Here is an 18,975-nt window from a genome sequence, read left to right on the forward strand (position 1 = left end):
GCCTTCTGTTACCTCCTCTGGAAACACGTCCAGGACCTCCTTTTCCCAGCCTTCCTCACAGGACTGGCTCCTGCTGGAAAGCCCTGGTAGTCTAGCGTCTCAGCTCACCTGCCCAGAAACGCACACGGCTCAGTAGCAGAAAAAGCAGACTTTAAACCTCCCTGAAAGGCTTCAAAGGCTCCCGGAGTGGGAGTCGAGTGGAGCTAGGGAGGAGGCAGAGAACCACCCTTAGCCAGACCTCGCGATGTCTGCACGGCTGACTCCACCTGGCCTGATGCCCTGTTCATTGCCCGCTCCAAGAAAGGATTGCGCCACGCATGGGCGGGTTTTTAGGCTGACAACCCAAGCGGCTGGCTGGGTGTTAGAACTTTATCCCCAAGGAATGGCAATGAGTGACTGAAACAATTATTATTCTTTTCCACTCTCCTTAATTAGGAATTGAGCCAGACAGAGGGAATTGCGCAGGGAGCACACCTAGTTAGGTAGAGTAGTGAAGGCGGGCAGGCTGACAGGACAGAAGGGAGTAACGGATTTCTGCTGCCTCTGGGGAGAGGTTGGAGGACGCTGAAGTCTTTGCCACTCTTTACTTTCCACACAAGATGTCAGCCTTGGGGTGCCTGACACAGGCACCTGGTACCTGCGTTTTCCCTATACCCTCCCACAAGGGATCTATCCATTCAGGAGACAGCCTTGGTGTCCTGTCACTTATCATTTAAAGGACCTAATAAGAATTCATTTGGTGTCCTCTTCATATGAGAGCACAGAGGCTAAAAGACCACAGGCCATTCCTTTGTGTTACTCAATCATCCATGGCAGCCAGAGATGACCTCTGTGTCTTCTCCTCAGGGTCTTTGAAGCAGAGGTCACAGCCCAACTTCTTCCCAGCACTCCCTAGGATGTGCCCATGGGGGAAAAGTTCAGGCAAGGGCACTGTCTTAGTCGGGGTTTCTGTTCCTGCACAAACATCATGACCAAGAAGCAAGTTGAGGAGGAAAGGGTTTATTCAGCTTACACTTCCACATTGCTGTTCATCACCAAAGGAAGTCAGGACTGGAACTCACGCAGGTCAGGAAGCAGGAGCTGATGCAGAGGCCTTGGAGGGATGTTTCTTACTGGCTTGCTTCCCCTGGCTTGCTCAGCTTGCTCTCTTATAGAACCCAGGACTACCAGCCCAGGGACGGCACCACCCACAGTGGGCTGGGTCCTCCCCTCTTGATCACTAATTGAGAAAATGCCTTACAGCTGGGTCTCATGGAGGCATTTCCTCAGGGGAGGCTCCTTTCTCTGTGATAACTCCAGCTTGTGTCAAGTTGGCACGCAAATCCAGCCAGTACAGGCACCATGACTAGAATTCTACCCCCGAATGCCATGTGATCACCTGCTGGTGAGCACGGCAGGCAAATCTAGGCCGTTTCTGCTTTGGTAGCGACTGCCTGTAGAGAGACGTCAATGTTCTCACTGTTATTTCTGGAATGAGAGTTTAAAGGGTTGCTGGGCTGTACCCACGGAAGCATCAGAAGGAAGTTTTACCCTGCGAGGCTGCCTGATGTAAGGAAAAAACCATAGGGTCAGACTTCATCCGGGCAGAATAGTGCCCCAAGCAAGGTGGTCCAATCGAGTTTTCCTCCTTAGGTCATGGACACGGTACGTATTGCTGTCGTCGGAGCTGGCGTGATAGGACTGTCTACTGCCACCTGCGTCTCCCAGCTGGTCCCCCGATGCTCCGTTACTGTCATCTCAGACAGGTTCACACCTGACACCACCAGTAATGTAGCAGCTGGGATGCTCATTCCTCCCACGTATCCAGGTGAGAGAGGGTGTATTTGCAAGACGCTAATTTCACACCAGGCACCTTTCTGGAGACCACTTCCCAGAGTTCCTTTGCTTACAACAGGCATGAGTGACCCTGAAGATTGCCTGGCGGCCCCCAGTCATCTTGAAAGGAGGCACTTCATCTGAGTGTCCCTCCAATTCGCAGGGGCCTCCGCTCTCTCTGTGGCTGAGGGCCACGGCCTCCTGGATCAGTTTCTGCCATTGCTCGATGAAGCCTTTGTTTCGTTCGATGGGCGTCTTCCTTAGACACAATTCAGACCAAACACTTTCTGCTCCATGCCTATCCAGCGGCAGGCTCTTGTGAGGATTAAATGAGTTCATCATGGAGTTCAAAACAGTGGCCTGTACTGAGTCAACCCTCTGTCTGTGTTTGCAATCACTCCTGCCTCTCTGGCTACGACAGTTTTGCCTGGCCAGCGTTTGAGTATGAATTAGGTCACCATGTTTGCTCTGTGCACAGTCGAATTGGAACTGTTATTTGGGGCTGCTCATGTGGCTCTTAGCCATTAGTCTCGTTTTCAGGTTCGGGGGCAGGAACGTGGGGATGCATTTTGAATCAGCTCTCGACACTGACATAGGTCACTGGAGGACAGTCCGTTGAGGTCTAATGTAATTCCGCAGAACAACTATTATTTCTCCTTTATCTCTAAACAAGCAGCCCATCTGCAATTTGGGAAGAGAGTATGGCGCTCACCTGCATACACTTTTTTACTGATGTCAATGCTTAGTCAATATTACAGAAATATTTAGTGACTCTATAACCAGTGCTTTATTTAAAAGTCTTGCTACTACCATATCCTTACTGATCTAGGGTCCCTGCTTGTCACCTACTGTGTTTCCAGCCCCCTGATAAGGAGCCTCTCAGCTCTTTCTATTGTCCCAGAAACGTGCCTGGCTGGATTTCCCAGTGACACACTGGTCCCTTCTCAGGCTGGTGTCTTGGGACGCTACCTTGTACCAAAGACGTGCTTCTAGCCCCTACCTCCTTTCCTGGCCTAGCCTGTGCCCACCCCGTCAGTAGATCAGTACAAGAGTGAGTCAGAGGGACACATCAACACGTAAAATGCTGGGAATTCTGTCGAAATGCTCCTCCCTGACTATGCCCGTGGCAGAAGCACAGTCGCGGCCATTCCCTTCACAACACCCTTCGCTTTTCTCCCTGACCTCGCAGATACGCCCGTGCCCACGCAGAAGCGATGGTTTAGAGAGACCTTCCAGCATCTTTCCGAAATCGCCAGGTCTGCAGAGGCTGCGGATGCCGGCATTCACCTGGTGTCTGGGTAAGGAGAGGAATCTGAAGTTGTTGTAGACGTCAACAACACGGAGAGAGCAGAGGTCAGCAGAACATTTATCAGCCTCAGGGAGGATTTAGAAAAGACTTCAGAGACCTCGAGAAACACTGCTTACAGAATTAGGGGGGTTGTTTATTTTTGTTTTGTTTTTAATAATAAATAACCATTGCCATTTCTTGTCACACACACATACATAAAATATAGTAATACATTTTATATTATTTAATATACATAATATATATGTATAATACATTGTATGTGTATAATATACATATACTATACATATGTATAATATATTGTGTATATAACATCTATGTACAATATATTATATATACTGTATTATATATGTGTTGAGGGAAATACTAAAAAATGGCACCTTCCCACACTATGCCAGACACCGGCGGCCACATGGCACCCGCGGGGTGTTCTCATCTCGGCAGACTCTCTGACCCTTTGCTCTGTAATCTCTCCACCTGACTCACTAAGTTCCCATGGCGGGTCACTCTCATGTCAGCCCCACCCATCCAAATTTCAAGGCTGGCTGGGGTGCCCTGTACCTTTCTCTGGAACTCAGTTGAGTCACCACGCGAAGGAAAACACCACACAATCTTAGTTTGGAATCAACAGGTAACATAATCGCTGGGTGGGACAACTAACATCCAAATTAGTAAGCCATATTAAATTAAATCCTCCGGAAGTGGATCCCAATGGATCTGCCATCTTACCGGAGGCTTCTAGTGTGGTACATCTTGTACCTCAAGCTCACCCTGTCCAAAAAGCCATGTGTCCCTTTTCTCCTCCTCTCTTCCCCTCTCTGACCTGGAAGTCCCGCCCACTCCTCACCTAGTGATTGGTCCTCTGAAATCTTTATTTATTAGGGGAAGAGCCTTGCCACATTTCACCCTTTCTATCCAATTAAAAAAGAACTTTTCTCTCATATGTAAGTTGAGCACAACTATCACCGTTTTGTAATTTACAAAGTACAAAATACGCCTAACACCCAGTCCGTCATTTTTGTCAATTAAATAGAACGCTCCATTATCTATCCTAAGAAAATCTCAAAATCTATTATGTTATGTCATGGCTAGCTTGTATACTATCTGAAAACTATCTAATTAAATATGTTTTCTCAATGTTAAATAGCCTGGGTAGGCTATGAGACTGTAGTTAGTCTTTAACCCCGTCAGAAATCTGAGAGCGACTGATATTAACTGAAACTAAAGGAAGCCTAACACAGCTTCTAGAACTGAGACAAGCTGTAGAGACAGCTGCCTACCTGTACAGTCCCCTGTTAGCAACACGTTGGAGCATCAGGCTTCAGCCTTCTGGCCCAGGATCATCTGACAGAACTCATGAGACAGGAATTACCGAGGACTGGCTTACTCTGTCTCAGCAGAACTAAGCTGTCCTACCCTGTAATTTATATCCTCTTGAGAACAGTACAGGTCTGTAGAAGAAATAGGCAATTTCTGCCCAATGGCTACCTTGCCATGATGTACAACCTCACCTGGAGGGAGACGCTCAGTTTCTTATTTGAATCCACAAAAGGGGAGCTGTTAGGAGCAGATATGTCTCACCAAATGATAAATAACGTTCTGTGGATTTCTGATGCTTTGAAAACAATCTATGTTAAGTAACCTGGACTGTTGCCCATTAACTACCCTCAGTTATTTCTAAATAAAATGTCTAGTAAGCACCCCAGCAGCTAACTCAGAGCCAAGAATTTGCTCTCTGGTCCTTAACTCATCTTTCTTAATCATCTAAAGACAGTTTGTGATGGCATTTTAGAAGGTCTGGGTCCAAGCCTTGTACTTTTTAAATTTTTGTATCAATATTAGAAATTTATGCCAATGAAAACCCTGATTCTGCATCAAAACAAATTATGCACCCAAGTGAGAAATTATAGCTTCAATTGAGTAACGATTATAAGGATTTCTACAAAATGAAATTATGGCTGCACAATCAATTCTAGCTAATTCCTCCCTGTAAAATTATGACCATTTCTAAATTCCCCAGAGAGACATCCTTAGCATAACTATCTCCAGACCTCCAAAGTTCAGGGAACCAGGGTGGTGACTCTTCAAAGGTACTTCCAGCTCTATATGGGCGTTGAGACATCTTTGAAGGGGAGGGGAGTGAAAATGGGGGAATCGTTTGGCCTTAAGATGGTCACACCAATGATGGCTGTAGTCTCTGATGTCTTTCCTGACTGGATCCGGCTGAAAGTCCCTGAGATCAGGAGTTCAAACAGGTCGGTTCAGCACGTCTGACAATGAGACTCACCAAAGCTGTGCATTCTGTAATATATAAATCTCAAAACAAAATCTGAGTACCATCAAGACATGTTTTGTTTGATTCTCTGGAATCTACTTCTTCAGGAAGTCTCCCTCTATCAAATCTGATCCGTATAGCTCTGGAAGACGTCCAGAGCCTAACCAACTTTTCTAAAAACGTAAAGACAAAAACCTTTCTCCCAAAATAGCATGGTCTTGAGCCAGTAACGAGAAAAACTTTTAGCTTGGCCTCTCTCCTAAAGGAATAATATAACCACGAAACTCAAAACCTCACCCATTTTGAAAATTAAAACACTCCAAAACATATGAAGTAAACTAAAATACTGTGTGAGCCTATTCTGAGGATTTCCTAATCTGTCATGCCAGGATATGAACCTAAAGTTCCCATGGCGTTCACGTTAGAGAATATGAGTTTCCTGTAGACAATAATATACTATCTGTCTGTTATGCTCTCTGCCTGGAGCCACGGACATCCATCAATACCTGTCCACAGCAGGCAATTCTCTCTGCTCTCTACTTGGAGTCAGTGACTTAATTTTCTCTATCCTAGTTCCAAACCGTAGGAGAAATTCCCCCACATGATTTGGACAAACTCTGTATGTACATCTATCCTAAAAGCAAATAAACCAGCCTTTGAATTAAATCATACTCCAATCAACATCTGTTTAGGGAGAAGGCAGCTTCCACTCTCCAGCTCTCATACTCAGAGCAAGCTTCTTGTTTATTTTCACAGTAGGGGACCTCAGAGCCTGTGAATAGAGACTCCCCTGGGTTTCTTTGTTTCAAGGTTCCCACGCTTGAGTCCACGTGACTCATCCCCCACCCCCACCCCCACCCCCCGCACCACCTTCTCTTATTTAGAAAATAAAACTCTTAACTCTCAGGCTGATAATCTTTTTTTTTTTTTTTTTTTTTGGTTCTTTTTTTGGAGCTGGGGACCGAACCCAGGGCCTTGCGCTTCCTAGGCAAGTGCTCTACCACTGAGCTAAATCCCCAACCCCTCAGGCTGATAATCTTAAATTTCTAGTACATTCTTGCCTAACACGTTGGATCACCACCTGTAGCGTTAAATTATATAAAAAAGGACGCACCATCCCACACTATGCCGGGCACCCGCGGGGTGTTCTCATCTCGGCTCTCTGACCCTTTGCTCTGTAATCTCTCCACCTGACTCACTAAGTTCCCATGGCGGGTCACTCTCATGTCAGCGCCACCCATCCAAATTCCAAGGCTGGCTGGGGTGCCCTGTACCTTTCTCTGGAACTCAGTTGTGTCACCGCAGGAAGGAAAACACCACACCAATCTTAGTTTAGAATCAACAGGTAACACAATCGCTGGGTGGGACAACTAACATCCAAATTAGTAAGCCATATTAAATGAAATCCTCCGGAAGTGGATCCCAATGGATCTGCCGCCTAAGCGGGGCTTCTAGTGTGTTACATCTTGTACCTCAAGTTCACCCTGTCCAAAAAGCCATGTGTCCCTTTTCTCCTCCTCTCTTCCCCTCTCTGACCTGGAAGTCCCGCCTACTCCTCACCCAGTGATTGGTCCTCTGAAATCTTTATTCATTAGGAGAAGAGCCTTGCCACATTATATATGTATAACATATTACATATTTATAAATAGCATACATTTTATATGTAGTATAAATTACACACACACACGCACGCACGCACGCACGCACGCACGCACGCACGCACGCACGCGCTTTCCTGAAGGAATGTAAAGTTGTTTGCAAATATGGAGAAAACAAGCAAAAGGGCCTAAGTTTGGGTGTGGAGGTGGCGTAACTGACGGAAAGCCAAGAGATGGGACACAGGTACAAAGTAAGTTTTGTACATCCATGACTAAAGTTGCTTTTTGGGGAGGGACAGTGAAGCTCAGGCCCTTGTACATGCTAGGCACGTGCTCTATAACTGAGCTCTGTCTCCAGTCCTAAAATTTCCTCTCCAAGTGTCATTGGACAAGTAGTATTTCTGAAATGATCCATACGTTTCTATTTGATTGCTAATATCTGATTTGATGCACACTTAAGTGAGATTTGATGACATATTCAATTTAACATTTCTAACGCAGACAGCACTCAAAATGTGATGATCTCATCCCACATTCTCCTAACAGAGATTGCTAAATGTCCTAGCATCTTTAATTCAGGTCTTGGTGCCATCAAATGACAAAAGACGTTTGTCACCCACATTATGCCAGCACAGCCTTCCGAAGAGCAGAGGGATGTTTTATACTTTGCACAATTCTATCTTTGTGACATTAAGACAATTTACAAAGTCCCAGTCTTGGAACTGGAGAGATGGCTCAGCAGTTAGGAGCGTTTTCTGTTCTCATGGAGGACCAGGGTTCAGTTCCCAGCACCCACACCACTGCTCACAGCTGCCTGCTGCTCCAGTTCCAGCTCTGGGGTCCCCTCTGGCCTCTGTGTCTGCCTGTACACAGTATTCATAAACACACATGCAGGCATACATACATACATACATACATACATACATACATACATATGTATAATAAACAAATAACATTAGAAAAAAACAGAAGAAAGAAAAAGTACCCGTCTCCCCATCTGACGCCAGGCCCAAGGACAGCTCTCCAAGGTTCTGTGTGTGTATCAAGTGTGTACTTGTATCAGAAGGATTTTTACTCTTTCTCTCAGGCCTTCCCTCACCATATAAAGACCCGCATGGATGGTGAAATCCTTACTTTTCCAAAGCCCTACCCAAAATGGCAGGTTTTACTTAAACATGAAGCATGGACTTCTTTTTATCAACGACAGAGCCTATTCTCTCTCTCTCTCTCTCTCTCTCTCTCTCTCTCTCTCTCTCTCTCTCTCTCTCTCTCTCCTCCCTCCCTCCTCCTCCCTCCCTCCAAGTTTAGTTACTGAACCATACTGAAGCATGGCATTCGCTGTGCTGTGGTCATGCTTAACTTGTTCCCAAACCAATAGGAATTCAACAACATTGCCTCTGACTAATTTTTAGAAACAGACATGTTCCAATCCTCTTTCCCTTCAGAACTGAGGCTTAACAAATGCCCCATGTATCTCCAGATATGACCTTAATCTTCAATTCATTCCTTCAAGAGGATTTTGGCAGCCCTCTCCTAGGGCTGGTCTCCTAGGTTTTGACCCCAACACTCAGGAGGCTGAGGCAGGAGGATCACGATGATCTGAAGGCCAGCCTGAGCTGTACTGTGAGTTTCAGGCCAGCCAAAGTTTCATGTTGAGTTCCTGTCTCGAACGAACAAACAAAATCCTACTAATTAGGACATCATGTTCAAAATCAAGGCTAACCTTTGAATTCCTTACGTCTTCAGTTTTTTTTCTTCTTCATATGAAGGGTTGTGCAGAACATTAAAATCTTTTCCTCTAAAATACACAGTCACATTTAAATAAAGGAAATCATGGAAAAATATTTCAGGAAAAATAAAGGTTTTTGGTTTGTTTTGTTTTTTGTTTTCTCTGTGCATTCCTGGCTCTCTTGGAGCTCATTCTGTAGACCAGGCTGGCCTGGAACTCACAGGGATCTGCCTTCCTCTTCCCAACTGCAAGGCTCAGGCCACCACTGCCCGGTCTTGTAAGTACATTTTTTAAGAAGACATGCTGTCTACTTTTTCTGTATTGCTGGGGGTTAAACATCTGACCTGTTGAAAGCTAGGTGGAATTTACTCACCGAGTAAAGACCCAGCCTTGTGAGGACTTTACAAACATCTGACTCCTTCAGTCGTGAACACCTAGCCACTTCCTCATCAGAACCAAGAGCATGGAGGAATTCATCTTTCCTCTTGGCCTTCATAGGAAGTAAAGGTTTTAAAATGCTTTAGGGAATTGTATATGGAGTTAACGAAAAACACACAACTTCACAAAATTTAAGGAGCATTTTCTACTTCCGGTGCCTCAGCTGGCAGATATTTCGCAGTGTCCCCACTGAAGAAGTACCTTTCTGGGCTGATGTCGTGCTGGGATTTCGAGAGATGACCGAGGCTGAGCTGAAGCGATTCCCCCGGTATGAGTTTGGCCAGGCTTTTACCACCCTGAAGTGTGAGACTTCTGCCTACCTCCCCTGGCTGGAGAAAAGGTTGGTTGAAATGTCTCTGCGTTTTATCCTGATTGACACGGTGATACATCACTGCACAGCCCCAGGGCTTTCTTGTCTGGTCTTGCGCTCACAAAGTCCCAGGGGTCTGAGGAAGCATGGGGAGAGCGTTTGCCAGGCGGGGACGGAGCTGGGAGCACGCTCATGATAACTTAGTGCCCTTGTTTGTCCCCATTCCCTCAGAGAAAAGCCAGTTACTAAAACCTTGGTTTCCGCAGTTCAGAAAATGGAGGCCCTTCTGAGAATACAGAGCTTTAGTTCTTTAGATGGGGAAAAAATATCGTATATTAATCATAAATTATTGCTTATTTTTCTCATCTTCCGTAAAATAGCTTCGCTTTTTTTATTGTTGCTAACGTGTGAGGAATAAGAACTTATCTAAAGTGTATCTTGCTTCTTTAAAATTCACACTTCAAGCCTTCGACCGTTGCTCATTTTGGCTTGGTTTCAGGACATCCTGGGTCTAGCCCCTTAGGACACACAGAGAGAGCGTTTACATTCGAGACACATCAATAAAACTCTTGCTGATTTTCTCAGCCGTTGCACGTCACTGGGGGGGCAGGGTTGGGTGGGGTTGTAAAACGTAAGCGCCTTCAGTCCCCAACTCTGGGTGTGGTGTAAAGAACCCATTTCTAAAAATGTTTAGGGGCTGGAGGCATTTTGATATTGAGTTCTCTTTTTGTGTTGTGTCTTAATATAACTTACAAGCCTGGTATCTGGCCAGGTGGCCAATATGGTGGATGACAAGGGTTACCTGGCCCCCTTTTCTCTCATAAAAGCCATTGTGGAACACGGCAGGGCCTCATAGCAGCCCAAGGAGAGACCTTCAGGCTGTTGGGAGGTGGGGCAGCGCAGGAATTGGACATCTGGGGCTCACTCTGTGGGCTGGGCAGACCCAGATGGGTAGACAGCCAGTCCCTGCTGCTCCTTGTGCTTGGACCTGTTCTGTTGCCTCCTACGCCTCTCCCCCACAGCGCGAGCACTCAGCCTTCTGTGTCCTGATTCAAAGGGGGAACATTCCTCTCAGCGAGCGTTGGAGCAACGGCTTCAGTCTCCGTGCTAGCTAGAAAATTACAACCCAGGAAAAGCGTATTATTTTATTATAACTTAGATCGTTCATTCTTTTCCAAAACCAGCAAAGGTCTTCCACCCCCTTCTCAAACATTGCCCAGTAATGCCTACAACAACCTGACGGGCTAAGGCCCTCAGGGGTTTAATCACCCATGCAGGTAATATTTTATATCTCGGGACATTTAAGTCACACACTTGGTTGGATTTTTGCTTGCCACCCCAGGAAATGAATCACAGAGGCAATAAGTCTCCTGCCAGGCAGCCTACCTAAATAAATTATTCTGAAGGGAGCAGAGCCACCCTGCATTTGATGGCATCTAGAGGGCTTGGTGCTTCCTTTCAGTGCTGGAGGCCTGTAATTTAGACAGGCTGACTCCTTTCCAGGACGCCATGGCCCACACAGATCCCCTCGCTCACCTCCCTGCCCACACTGTTGGCTTCTCTGCTGCCTTTTCTGGGCAGGGGTGGAATCCCCGAGTTTTTCCTCGCATTCTTTGTTTGTTTTCCTCCCACCTGCCTGACACCCGTGAGTTCCGTGATTATATTGAAATACACACCCACACTGCACATCACCTAGGGGACAGGCTGTCCCAGCTTTATGCTCGACCAACTTGCAAGGGCCTTCTCTTGTGTGTGGTGCAGACCCCTGTGCTCCTCTTTCTCAGCGCACGCTGGGCCTACTGGAACACAGCCCACCTGAAGCTGCCTTCGGGATTGCCACCCCACCCTACCTCCCGTCCTCCAGTGTCCGTCAGGGGAGTGTGAGACCAGTGCTGACACAGTTGAATGTGTTCACTGTTGGTTTCCCTGGGTAAAAGCAAGGCTGAATTGAGAGGACACTGTCAAAGGCAGAGAGGACAGCGCCCGCTTTGCCTGATGCTGGTATACACTTCATAAGGAACAGCTGAGCTGCAGGATGCCGGTGCGGTGGCCTCTGTGGGTTTATTAGGGCCTGCGCCTGCTCAGAGGTATCCTCCTGGCTGCATCAGCTTCCTCACCACCACCTCTACAGAATAAGGGAACACGACTGTTCCCACTTCAGGCCTATCTGCCTATAAAACCGCTGGGCCACGACGTCCACATACCCTCCCAGAGGGACCGAGGGACCAAGGGACAGAGAGCTGCTTTATACCTGATGCCTCGTGTGCTCGGAGTGATCTGTCTGTATTCACAGAGTCCGCCAGGCTGGGATGGACACTCCGAAAAGTGTGCCTTAGCGTGCAGTTCATTGTGAGGGAGTTAGTGACAGTCAAGGCAGAATTAAACCATATGCACCTGGCGGCCTTGTCAACCTAAAATACATTTTAAAGCACTAACTCTGGGAGCTAGGTCAGGCGTAGCAACAGGACGCGTTGCTATGAAGAAACTAGGTTTCCCTTTAAGACCTGCCAACTGAAGCTTTAAACTAGGCTTCTCTTGGTTTTGAACAAATTGACCAAATTTGGGATTTTTGGATCTCTGATGAGAAGGTGCTGTCCTTTGGCTTGAGATGTGGGAGTCAGCTTTGAAACCCGACTAACAATGCAATCCTAAAACAACTCTCAAAGTTCCGGTCCTTGAGCCCAGCCTGGGCCCTCCTGACCCCACTTCATCTTAACAGTGAGGCTTCCAAGCCTCTAGCTGTTTCTCACCTCCCCACTCCGAACCTGTTTCCCCATGGTGGGTGATTAGAAACTCATTCTGATTGACTTTAGAGACCCGCACCAGGGTCGCCCCTATTCATTCTCCGGTGGGAGGAGACCTGACTCCACACCAAGAGAGATGGCCTCCTTCAGATACTGAGTGGTTAGGGTCAGAGCTCCTCGCAGCCCTAATCAGCCGGTTTCGCTCCATCCTCCATGAGACAATTAAACCCACGAGCAATGGTTAAGAGAAAAGCAAGGCAGAGAAACCAACAAAACAAGAAAAAGGAGCATTGTTCGGTTTAGCCACATTGTAATAAAGACACAGAGGTCTACTCCGCCCTCCCCAACCAGAGCCACCTGCAGGGTGCTAAAATTAGATTCTGGTTTAAAGAGAGGGCCAGAGGTCTGTGCAACTCAGCAGCTCTGGTCAGGGTGTGGTCTGGGTATCACATTGTATCCAGCTGCGGTCTTTTCTGCTCGTGTTCTAACCAGTTGTAAGGACTACCTCAATCTCTTTCCAGGAGACACTTCTCCCTCTGTCTAACACAGGGCTTCAGCATGAGATTGCTGGGGGGAAATGTCAGTTTCTTGGGGTCCATTTTCAACAGTCTGATAGCTGAAGCAAGGGTGAGTGGGTGGGAGGAACAAGTGTCTTTAGACTATCTTTGCGATTGCCAGGATTCATTCCACATTCAGCTCTGAATCCCAATTCCGGGCAGCCCCGCTCAGCCCCCAGCCTCCTCCCTTCTATTGGAATCGATGCTCTCACCCTCTGAGGCAGGATGCGCCAATGCCTGAGAAGCCCAGCCTCCTCCCTCTCCTCTAGCTGCAGAAGTTTCCCGGCCATGCAGTCTGCAGAGACATAACCCCAAGTCTTTTACCTTGTCCCCAGCATCGACTAAATCTGCAAAAGGAGCTTTCACCGTACAGCTTAGCAATGCAGAGGGTTACTTGGGTAACATTCTCAAAATAAGGTATAATCTGTCTCAAAGGAATGTTTGTCAGCTTAGAAACCACTTAAGATTTAAACGATTTAAAAATGTCTAGTGTTCTTCCTTTCCTCTTCACCAAGTTCCTATTTAAAAATTAGACTGGTCTCAGTAGGTCGGCTCTGGGTGAGGTGGGTCCCAGGGCACGGTTGGGCAGCTCCGTGGGGTGGGCTCGCCTCTGCACTGAGCTGCCCCCTCCTCCCTGCCCTGCCCTCCCACCCAAAGCTCTCTGCTCCCTCCTGCCAGTTCTCACTGCAATATTTCTCCAACAGAGCACCCCGTTCTGCCTCAGTGCTCTGAGTCAATACAGCTCCCTTCCCTTTAGGGATTCTCAGGCTGTGCTGTGCTCCCTCTACAGGATGGGGTCTCCTCAGTTGCCAGACGTCCAGAGGAAAGTGATGGACCCCAGCTTCTATAATAGCATATATATATATATATATGCTATTACATATATATGTATATACATACATAAATATATATAATGATATACACATATATACATACACATATATACATATACACATACATACACACACACACACACACACACACACACACACATATGGGTGGGCAGCACCATGTACTCACATTCTGACCTGTCTCTGGACGTGCACAGCAAGTTTCTTCCACCAGATCCCAAAGGGACCCAGCACAACAAGCCTGGCCAGGCCTTCCAAAAGCCCAGCCATCTGTCTGCCTCTTGGCTCCTCTCCTGTGACACGTTGGACTCTTATCCTAGCTCCTGGCAAGGGCTGTTGAAATGGAAAGGAACATTTGCATATATTGAATTCTTTCATAGACCTAACTACTGTTTGAGCAGAGCACTCCCATGTCCCTGAGCTACAGTTAAGGAAACGAGTTCAGTGAATTGCAGAAAATTACATGAACCCTAAGGCTGGGAAGTCCACTCATTTCCCCGAATTAGAAAAATAACCCTGAGCTCAGATTTGAACGATGGAGCACAGGGCAGAATGTTCAAAGACTAGCCCACAGAACCCAGAGCCTATTGAAAGAAAGACAAAGCCAAGATAGCATTTAAAAGGAGCAACCAGGTAAGGCCATTAAAGAGTCTGCATGGTTGTATTAAATATAAGCGACCAGTGGGTGTGGAGCATATCTCGCGGGCGTGGAGCAGGTCTACCCACAGGTCACAGGGCCTCGCTTGTGCTTTATGGCGATAAACCTTGTTTTTCTAGGAAAGCAGCTGCAGCAGCTGTGGTGCGTCGACGGCATTCGGTCGACGGCATCCGCATCAGTCCCGCTCCAGATGTCTGCTTTCAGTTTCACAATGAGCTGACTCGGGTGGCCGCGCAGCAATATGGCGGAGGAGCTTAGCGAGGCTGCTGGGTTAACAAGCTTACAGGGACAGTGAGGAGTAGATGCTTGCTCCCCAAGTCTTTCCTCGGTGCTTGTCTGCTTTTTCGACAGTTTCATGCACATAAGGACTTTTAGTTGTTTTCGATTCTCATTACCCTCTCTCGTGCCTCTCCCTCCTCTGTCGAAACCCTTTGTCCTGGTTTGCTTTCTGCTGCTGTGAGAAAACGCGGTCAAAGCAACTCGGGTGGGAAAGGGTTTCTTTGGCTTTTATGTTCTGATCACAGTCTGTATCATGAAGGAAAGTCAGGACCCAAAGCAGGGAGCTGATGCAGACGCCATGGATGGGTGCTGCTTACTGGATTGCTCTGCATGGCTTGAAGGGACACCAGGACCACAGCAACTCTTAGAAAGGAAAACACTTCACTAGGGCTGGCTTACAGTCCAGGGGTTTAGTTCCTCACCCTGACGGCGGGAAGCATGATGGCATGCAGGTAGGCCTGGTGCTGGAGAAGGAGCTGGAGAGCTCTATATCTGAATCTACAGGTGGCAAGAAGTGACAATGAGATACTGGTCAGGCTTGGGCTTCTGAGACCTCAAATCCCACCTCCCTAGTGACACACAAAGCCACACCTACTCCAGTGAGGCCACGCCCCCTAATCCTGCCGCTCCCTGTGAGCCCAAGGGGGACAGTTTTATTCAAGCCACCATGCTTAGTCTGCATTCTTACATAACCCAGGACCACCTGCCCAGGGATGGCCCCGCCCACATCAATCTCCACTCAAGAAAACGCCCAGCAGGCTTGCTCACCGGCCAATGTGATGGCAGCATTTTCTCAGGTTCCTTGTTTCAGTAACTTTTATCAAGCTGACAAAACAAAACAAGACAAGACAAGACAAGACAAGACCAAGCAGTTCACCTTTCTTCCAGACAGCTTCTGGCCTACTTTTGTGTAATTTTTTCCCCCTTTTTGTGACCTACTGAGTTTAATTAAAACGTGTGTGTGTGTGTGTGTGTGTGTGTGTGTGTGTGTGTGTGTGTGTGTGTGTTATTACTAGAACATGGGCAAATTATCGGTGGCTACCCCACTGAAATGAACATTACCTCCTCCTCCAGAAACTACCGGGGAAGGACAGGGCTTCATGACCCCCTCCCCATCCATGAGGAAACGTCGATGGGCCCTGTGTGCAGGTCGCCTGCAGGTCACCACAGCTGCTGCCAGTCCATGGTTACAGCAGCCAGATAATGTCCAGAAGGCCTCCCCCACAGCACTCCTCCCCACCTTATACACCCAACGAACATGATCTCGGCTTCCAAATTGTCCCATGGAGAGAGCAGAAATGCATGTCCTGTTCTCACTCATTGAAATCACTGCACCACACTAAGCCTTTTCATGGTTATTCATGGATGCTTGCCAGGGTCCCAGGTAATGCCAAGGCCGTCCACTGATTTTCTGAATAACAGGCAAGGATGCGTAGGGTGAAAATTAGTGCCTGAAACGGCCTCTCCGGCTGAATGGAACGCACACTCCAGGTTCGAATTACGCAGGGCTTAGCATAACTGGGCCTCCTATAAATATTTAGAATATAATACATGAATCAAATCCAGAGGTTTCCAGCTGCCCTTCAAATTGCTCAGTGGTGAAGTGGTCCCCGAAGTGGGAGGAATGTGGCGGTTTATGGGATCATCAACCACCCTCGGGAGAGCTGTGGAGAAGGCAGCTGTCCGGTCTGTGACACTGGGGAGCGCCAGTGCTCTCGGGTCCCTCCTCTACTTGTGGCAGGCGATTTTGAGAAATGGGACGAGTGTCAGAAGGCCAGTTCCTCGTAGACCCCATTTGAACTTCCCAGTTAGCAGGTGGGCACAGAAAGTCAGAGTCTTTTCTTGTTGAGTTAAAATCAGCAATGAACCTGTACTACCATTTCTAGCCACATCTATATGCTATGTCCGGGAGGTTCTGACTTTTCTCGTGTTTTCTTTCTTGTGAAACCTTTGTTCATCTGGAATGGCAGAAGGATATGCTGAGAACTGGCACGTGTACTTCTGCTCTCTCAGAGGCAGGGTACAGCCACCAAACCTCTGTTTGTGCTGCCAGTCATGCTGTCCCCACGTTCTGTCTTGAGTGACAGCAGACAGGGAGACAGATGTCTCTGTGGTGCCAGTCTATTTGTTGGAGTTATCCAGAGATGGAACCGATCGTGTGTTTGTGTGTATGTGTGTGCGTGTATGCATGTGTGCATGCACATGTGTGTGTGTGTGTGTTCACATATCTGTATGCTAGAACTTCACTCTTTCACTCTCTCCCATGTCTAGGGCACCACATCTTATAACATTTTTGTCCCTCTTAGCAATGTTTTGCTTCTAGATCACCAACCTGCATCTGCCGAACAGAAACTGCCAAGAATTTCTTATACTAAATCCCCCTGTATCCTATAAGGAACCTAGGAATAAGATTACAGGATTACAAGGGATTAAGATTATGATGACAAGATTACCGGGGTTACTTTTTATATATAAAATGGCTACAGAATTTCTACATTCAGTATGAAAAGAGTTGCTGGGATGGGTGGTGGTAAGGGTCATACAGCAACACAAGTGAGCTTAGGCCACTGAGCTGTATACTTAAAAATGGCCCCTGTGGTGAGGTTTTACACTGTGTATTATCCTACGATTCAACCACGATTACAAGACTTGGCTAAGCCATCCCTTCTCATTATTAAAGCATTTGGTCCAACAACAAGCTGCTGTTTACTCCGTCAGCTTTCTATACGGTTCCTTTCGTGAACATCCCTCCTACCCTGTGAGCAAGCATGTGTTTATGTGTGTGTGTGTGTGTGTGTGTGAGAGAGAGAGAGAGAGAGAGAGAGAGAGACCGAGAGAGAGAGAGAGACCGAGAGACCGAGAGACCGAGAGACAGAAAGACCGAGACCGAGACCACCGAGACCGAGAGACAGAAAGACCGAGACCGAGAGACAGACAGAGAGAGACAGAGAACACGGTGCAACCATCTACTAGAGAGAGCTGAGGAATACCAAGGCACGTGCAGGAGTTAACAGCGGGTGGCAGCAGAGGGGGGAAGCAGTCTCTGAACAGGGAATGTTTGGGGTTTAAAGCACAGACCAATTCGGTACTTGTTTTGCATCAAGATAGAGGAACTCTGTGGAACGTTACAGGAGCACGACACGGTTGATTTTCTTTGTTTTGGATTTCCAAAGATTAACCGTAGGGGTCTCCGCTGGCCAAGCGCAGAGCCAGACTGCGGTGCGAAGAGGAGAACCCTCAGAGTGCCTGGAAGCCTGTTGTTCCAGTCGTTCTTCATTTCTGGGAAGTGGGTGAGCGGTGTCTGCCAAAGCTCACCCCAGTCTCTCTTTCCCAGGATAAAGGGAAGTGGAGGTCTGCTACTCACCAGGAGAATAGAAGACCTGTGGGAGCTGCAGCCATCTTTTGATATCGTGGTCAATTGCTCAGGCCTGGGAAGCCGACGACTTGTGGGAGACGCCACGGTTTCCCCGGTTAGGGGCCAAGTGCTCCAGGCACAGGCCCCTTGGGTGAAGCATTTCATCCGCGACGGGGGCGGGCTGACTTACGTTTACCCTGGGACCTCTTATGTAACCCTGGGAGGGAGTAGACAGACAGGAGACTGGAATCTCTCCCCGGATGCAGAACTTAGCAGAGAGATTTTCTCTCGATGCTGCGCTCTTGAGCCTTCCCTCCACAGAGCCTGCGACATAAAAGAGAAAGTGGGCCTGAGGCCCAGCCGGCCGGGTGTGCGTCTGCAGAAGGAGATCCTAGTCCGGGGCGAGCAGAGGCTGCCTGTGGTCCACAACTACGGCCATGGGAGTGGGGGCATCTCAGTGCACTGGGGCTCTGCTCTGGAAGCCACCAGGCTGGTGATGGAATGCGTCCATACTCTCAGGACCCCAGCTTCCCTATCAAAGCTGTAGCTGACACCAGATAACAGCAGCGAATCCAGGCGATATGGGTCGAAGCACAATTCGAGGTCCATACCCGGCCTCGTAGCTTTCCGGCTGCTCGAAAGTTAAGTCAGACCTTTGTTTCCGAATTAGAAACTGCGCAACATATATCAGTAGACATAGAAAGCCAGTCAGGACAGTGGGGGCGCAGAGCTCCTTTTTTTTGGTCAAAATACGTATTATTTAGAAATACCTGTTCTAGGGCTGGAGAGATGGCTCGGGGGTTAAGAGCACTGACTGCTCTTCCAGAGGTCCTGAGTTCAAATCCCAGCAACCACATGGTAGCTCACAACCATCTGTAATGAGATCCGATGCCCTCCTCTGGTGTGTCTGAAGACAGCTACAGTGTACTTATATATAATAAATAAATCTTTTTTTAAAAAATACCTGTTTTAAAGAGTAAGATTTGGGGAGGATCGAATGCTAATTTATAAGGATAATGTAAGCGACGGGGATTTTTGTGTCTTTGGCTCATAAGCACAC

The 18,975-nt window shown here is 47.7% G+C and overlaps 1 protein-coding gene and 1 long non-coding RNA gene across 2 annotated transcripts; one reads left to right on the top strand and one right to left on the bottom strand.

Annotated features, from left to right (window-relative positions):
• The first annotated feature begins 1,406 nt into the window (after positions 1–1,406).
• On the top strand, positions 1,407–18,630 carry Ddo (D-aspartate oxidase). Its single transcript, XM_032888988.1, has 4 exons — positions 1,407–1,807; positions 3,005–3,113; positions 9,325–9,501; positions 17,895–18,630. The coding sequence occupies exons 1-4, from the start codon at positions 1,636–1,638 to the stop codon at positions 18,460–18,462; spliced, it is 1,026 nt and encodes a 341-aa protein (XP_032744879.1). The 5' UTR covers positions 1,407–1,635; the 3' UTR covers positions 18,463–18,630.
• Positions 14,266–18,009, bottom strand: LOC116887395. The gene is made up of 2 exons (XR_004386210.1): positions 17,925–18,009; positions 14,266–15,058 (listed from the first exon to the last, which is right to left on the bottom strand). It is a non-coding gene; the product is annotated as an uncharacterized LOC116887395 (long non-coding RNA).
• Positions 18,631–18,975: the final 345 nt, after the last annotated feature.

This window comes from Rattus rattus, chromosome 18 (assembly GCF_011064425.1).
Source record: "Rattus rattus isolate New Zealand chromosome 18, Rrattus_CSIRO_v1, whole genome shotgun sequence".
In the NCBI taxonomy this organism is placed as follows: domain Eukaryota; kingdom Metazoa; phylum Chordata; class Mammalia; order Rodentia; family Muridae; genus Rattus; species Rattus rattus.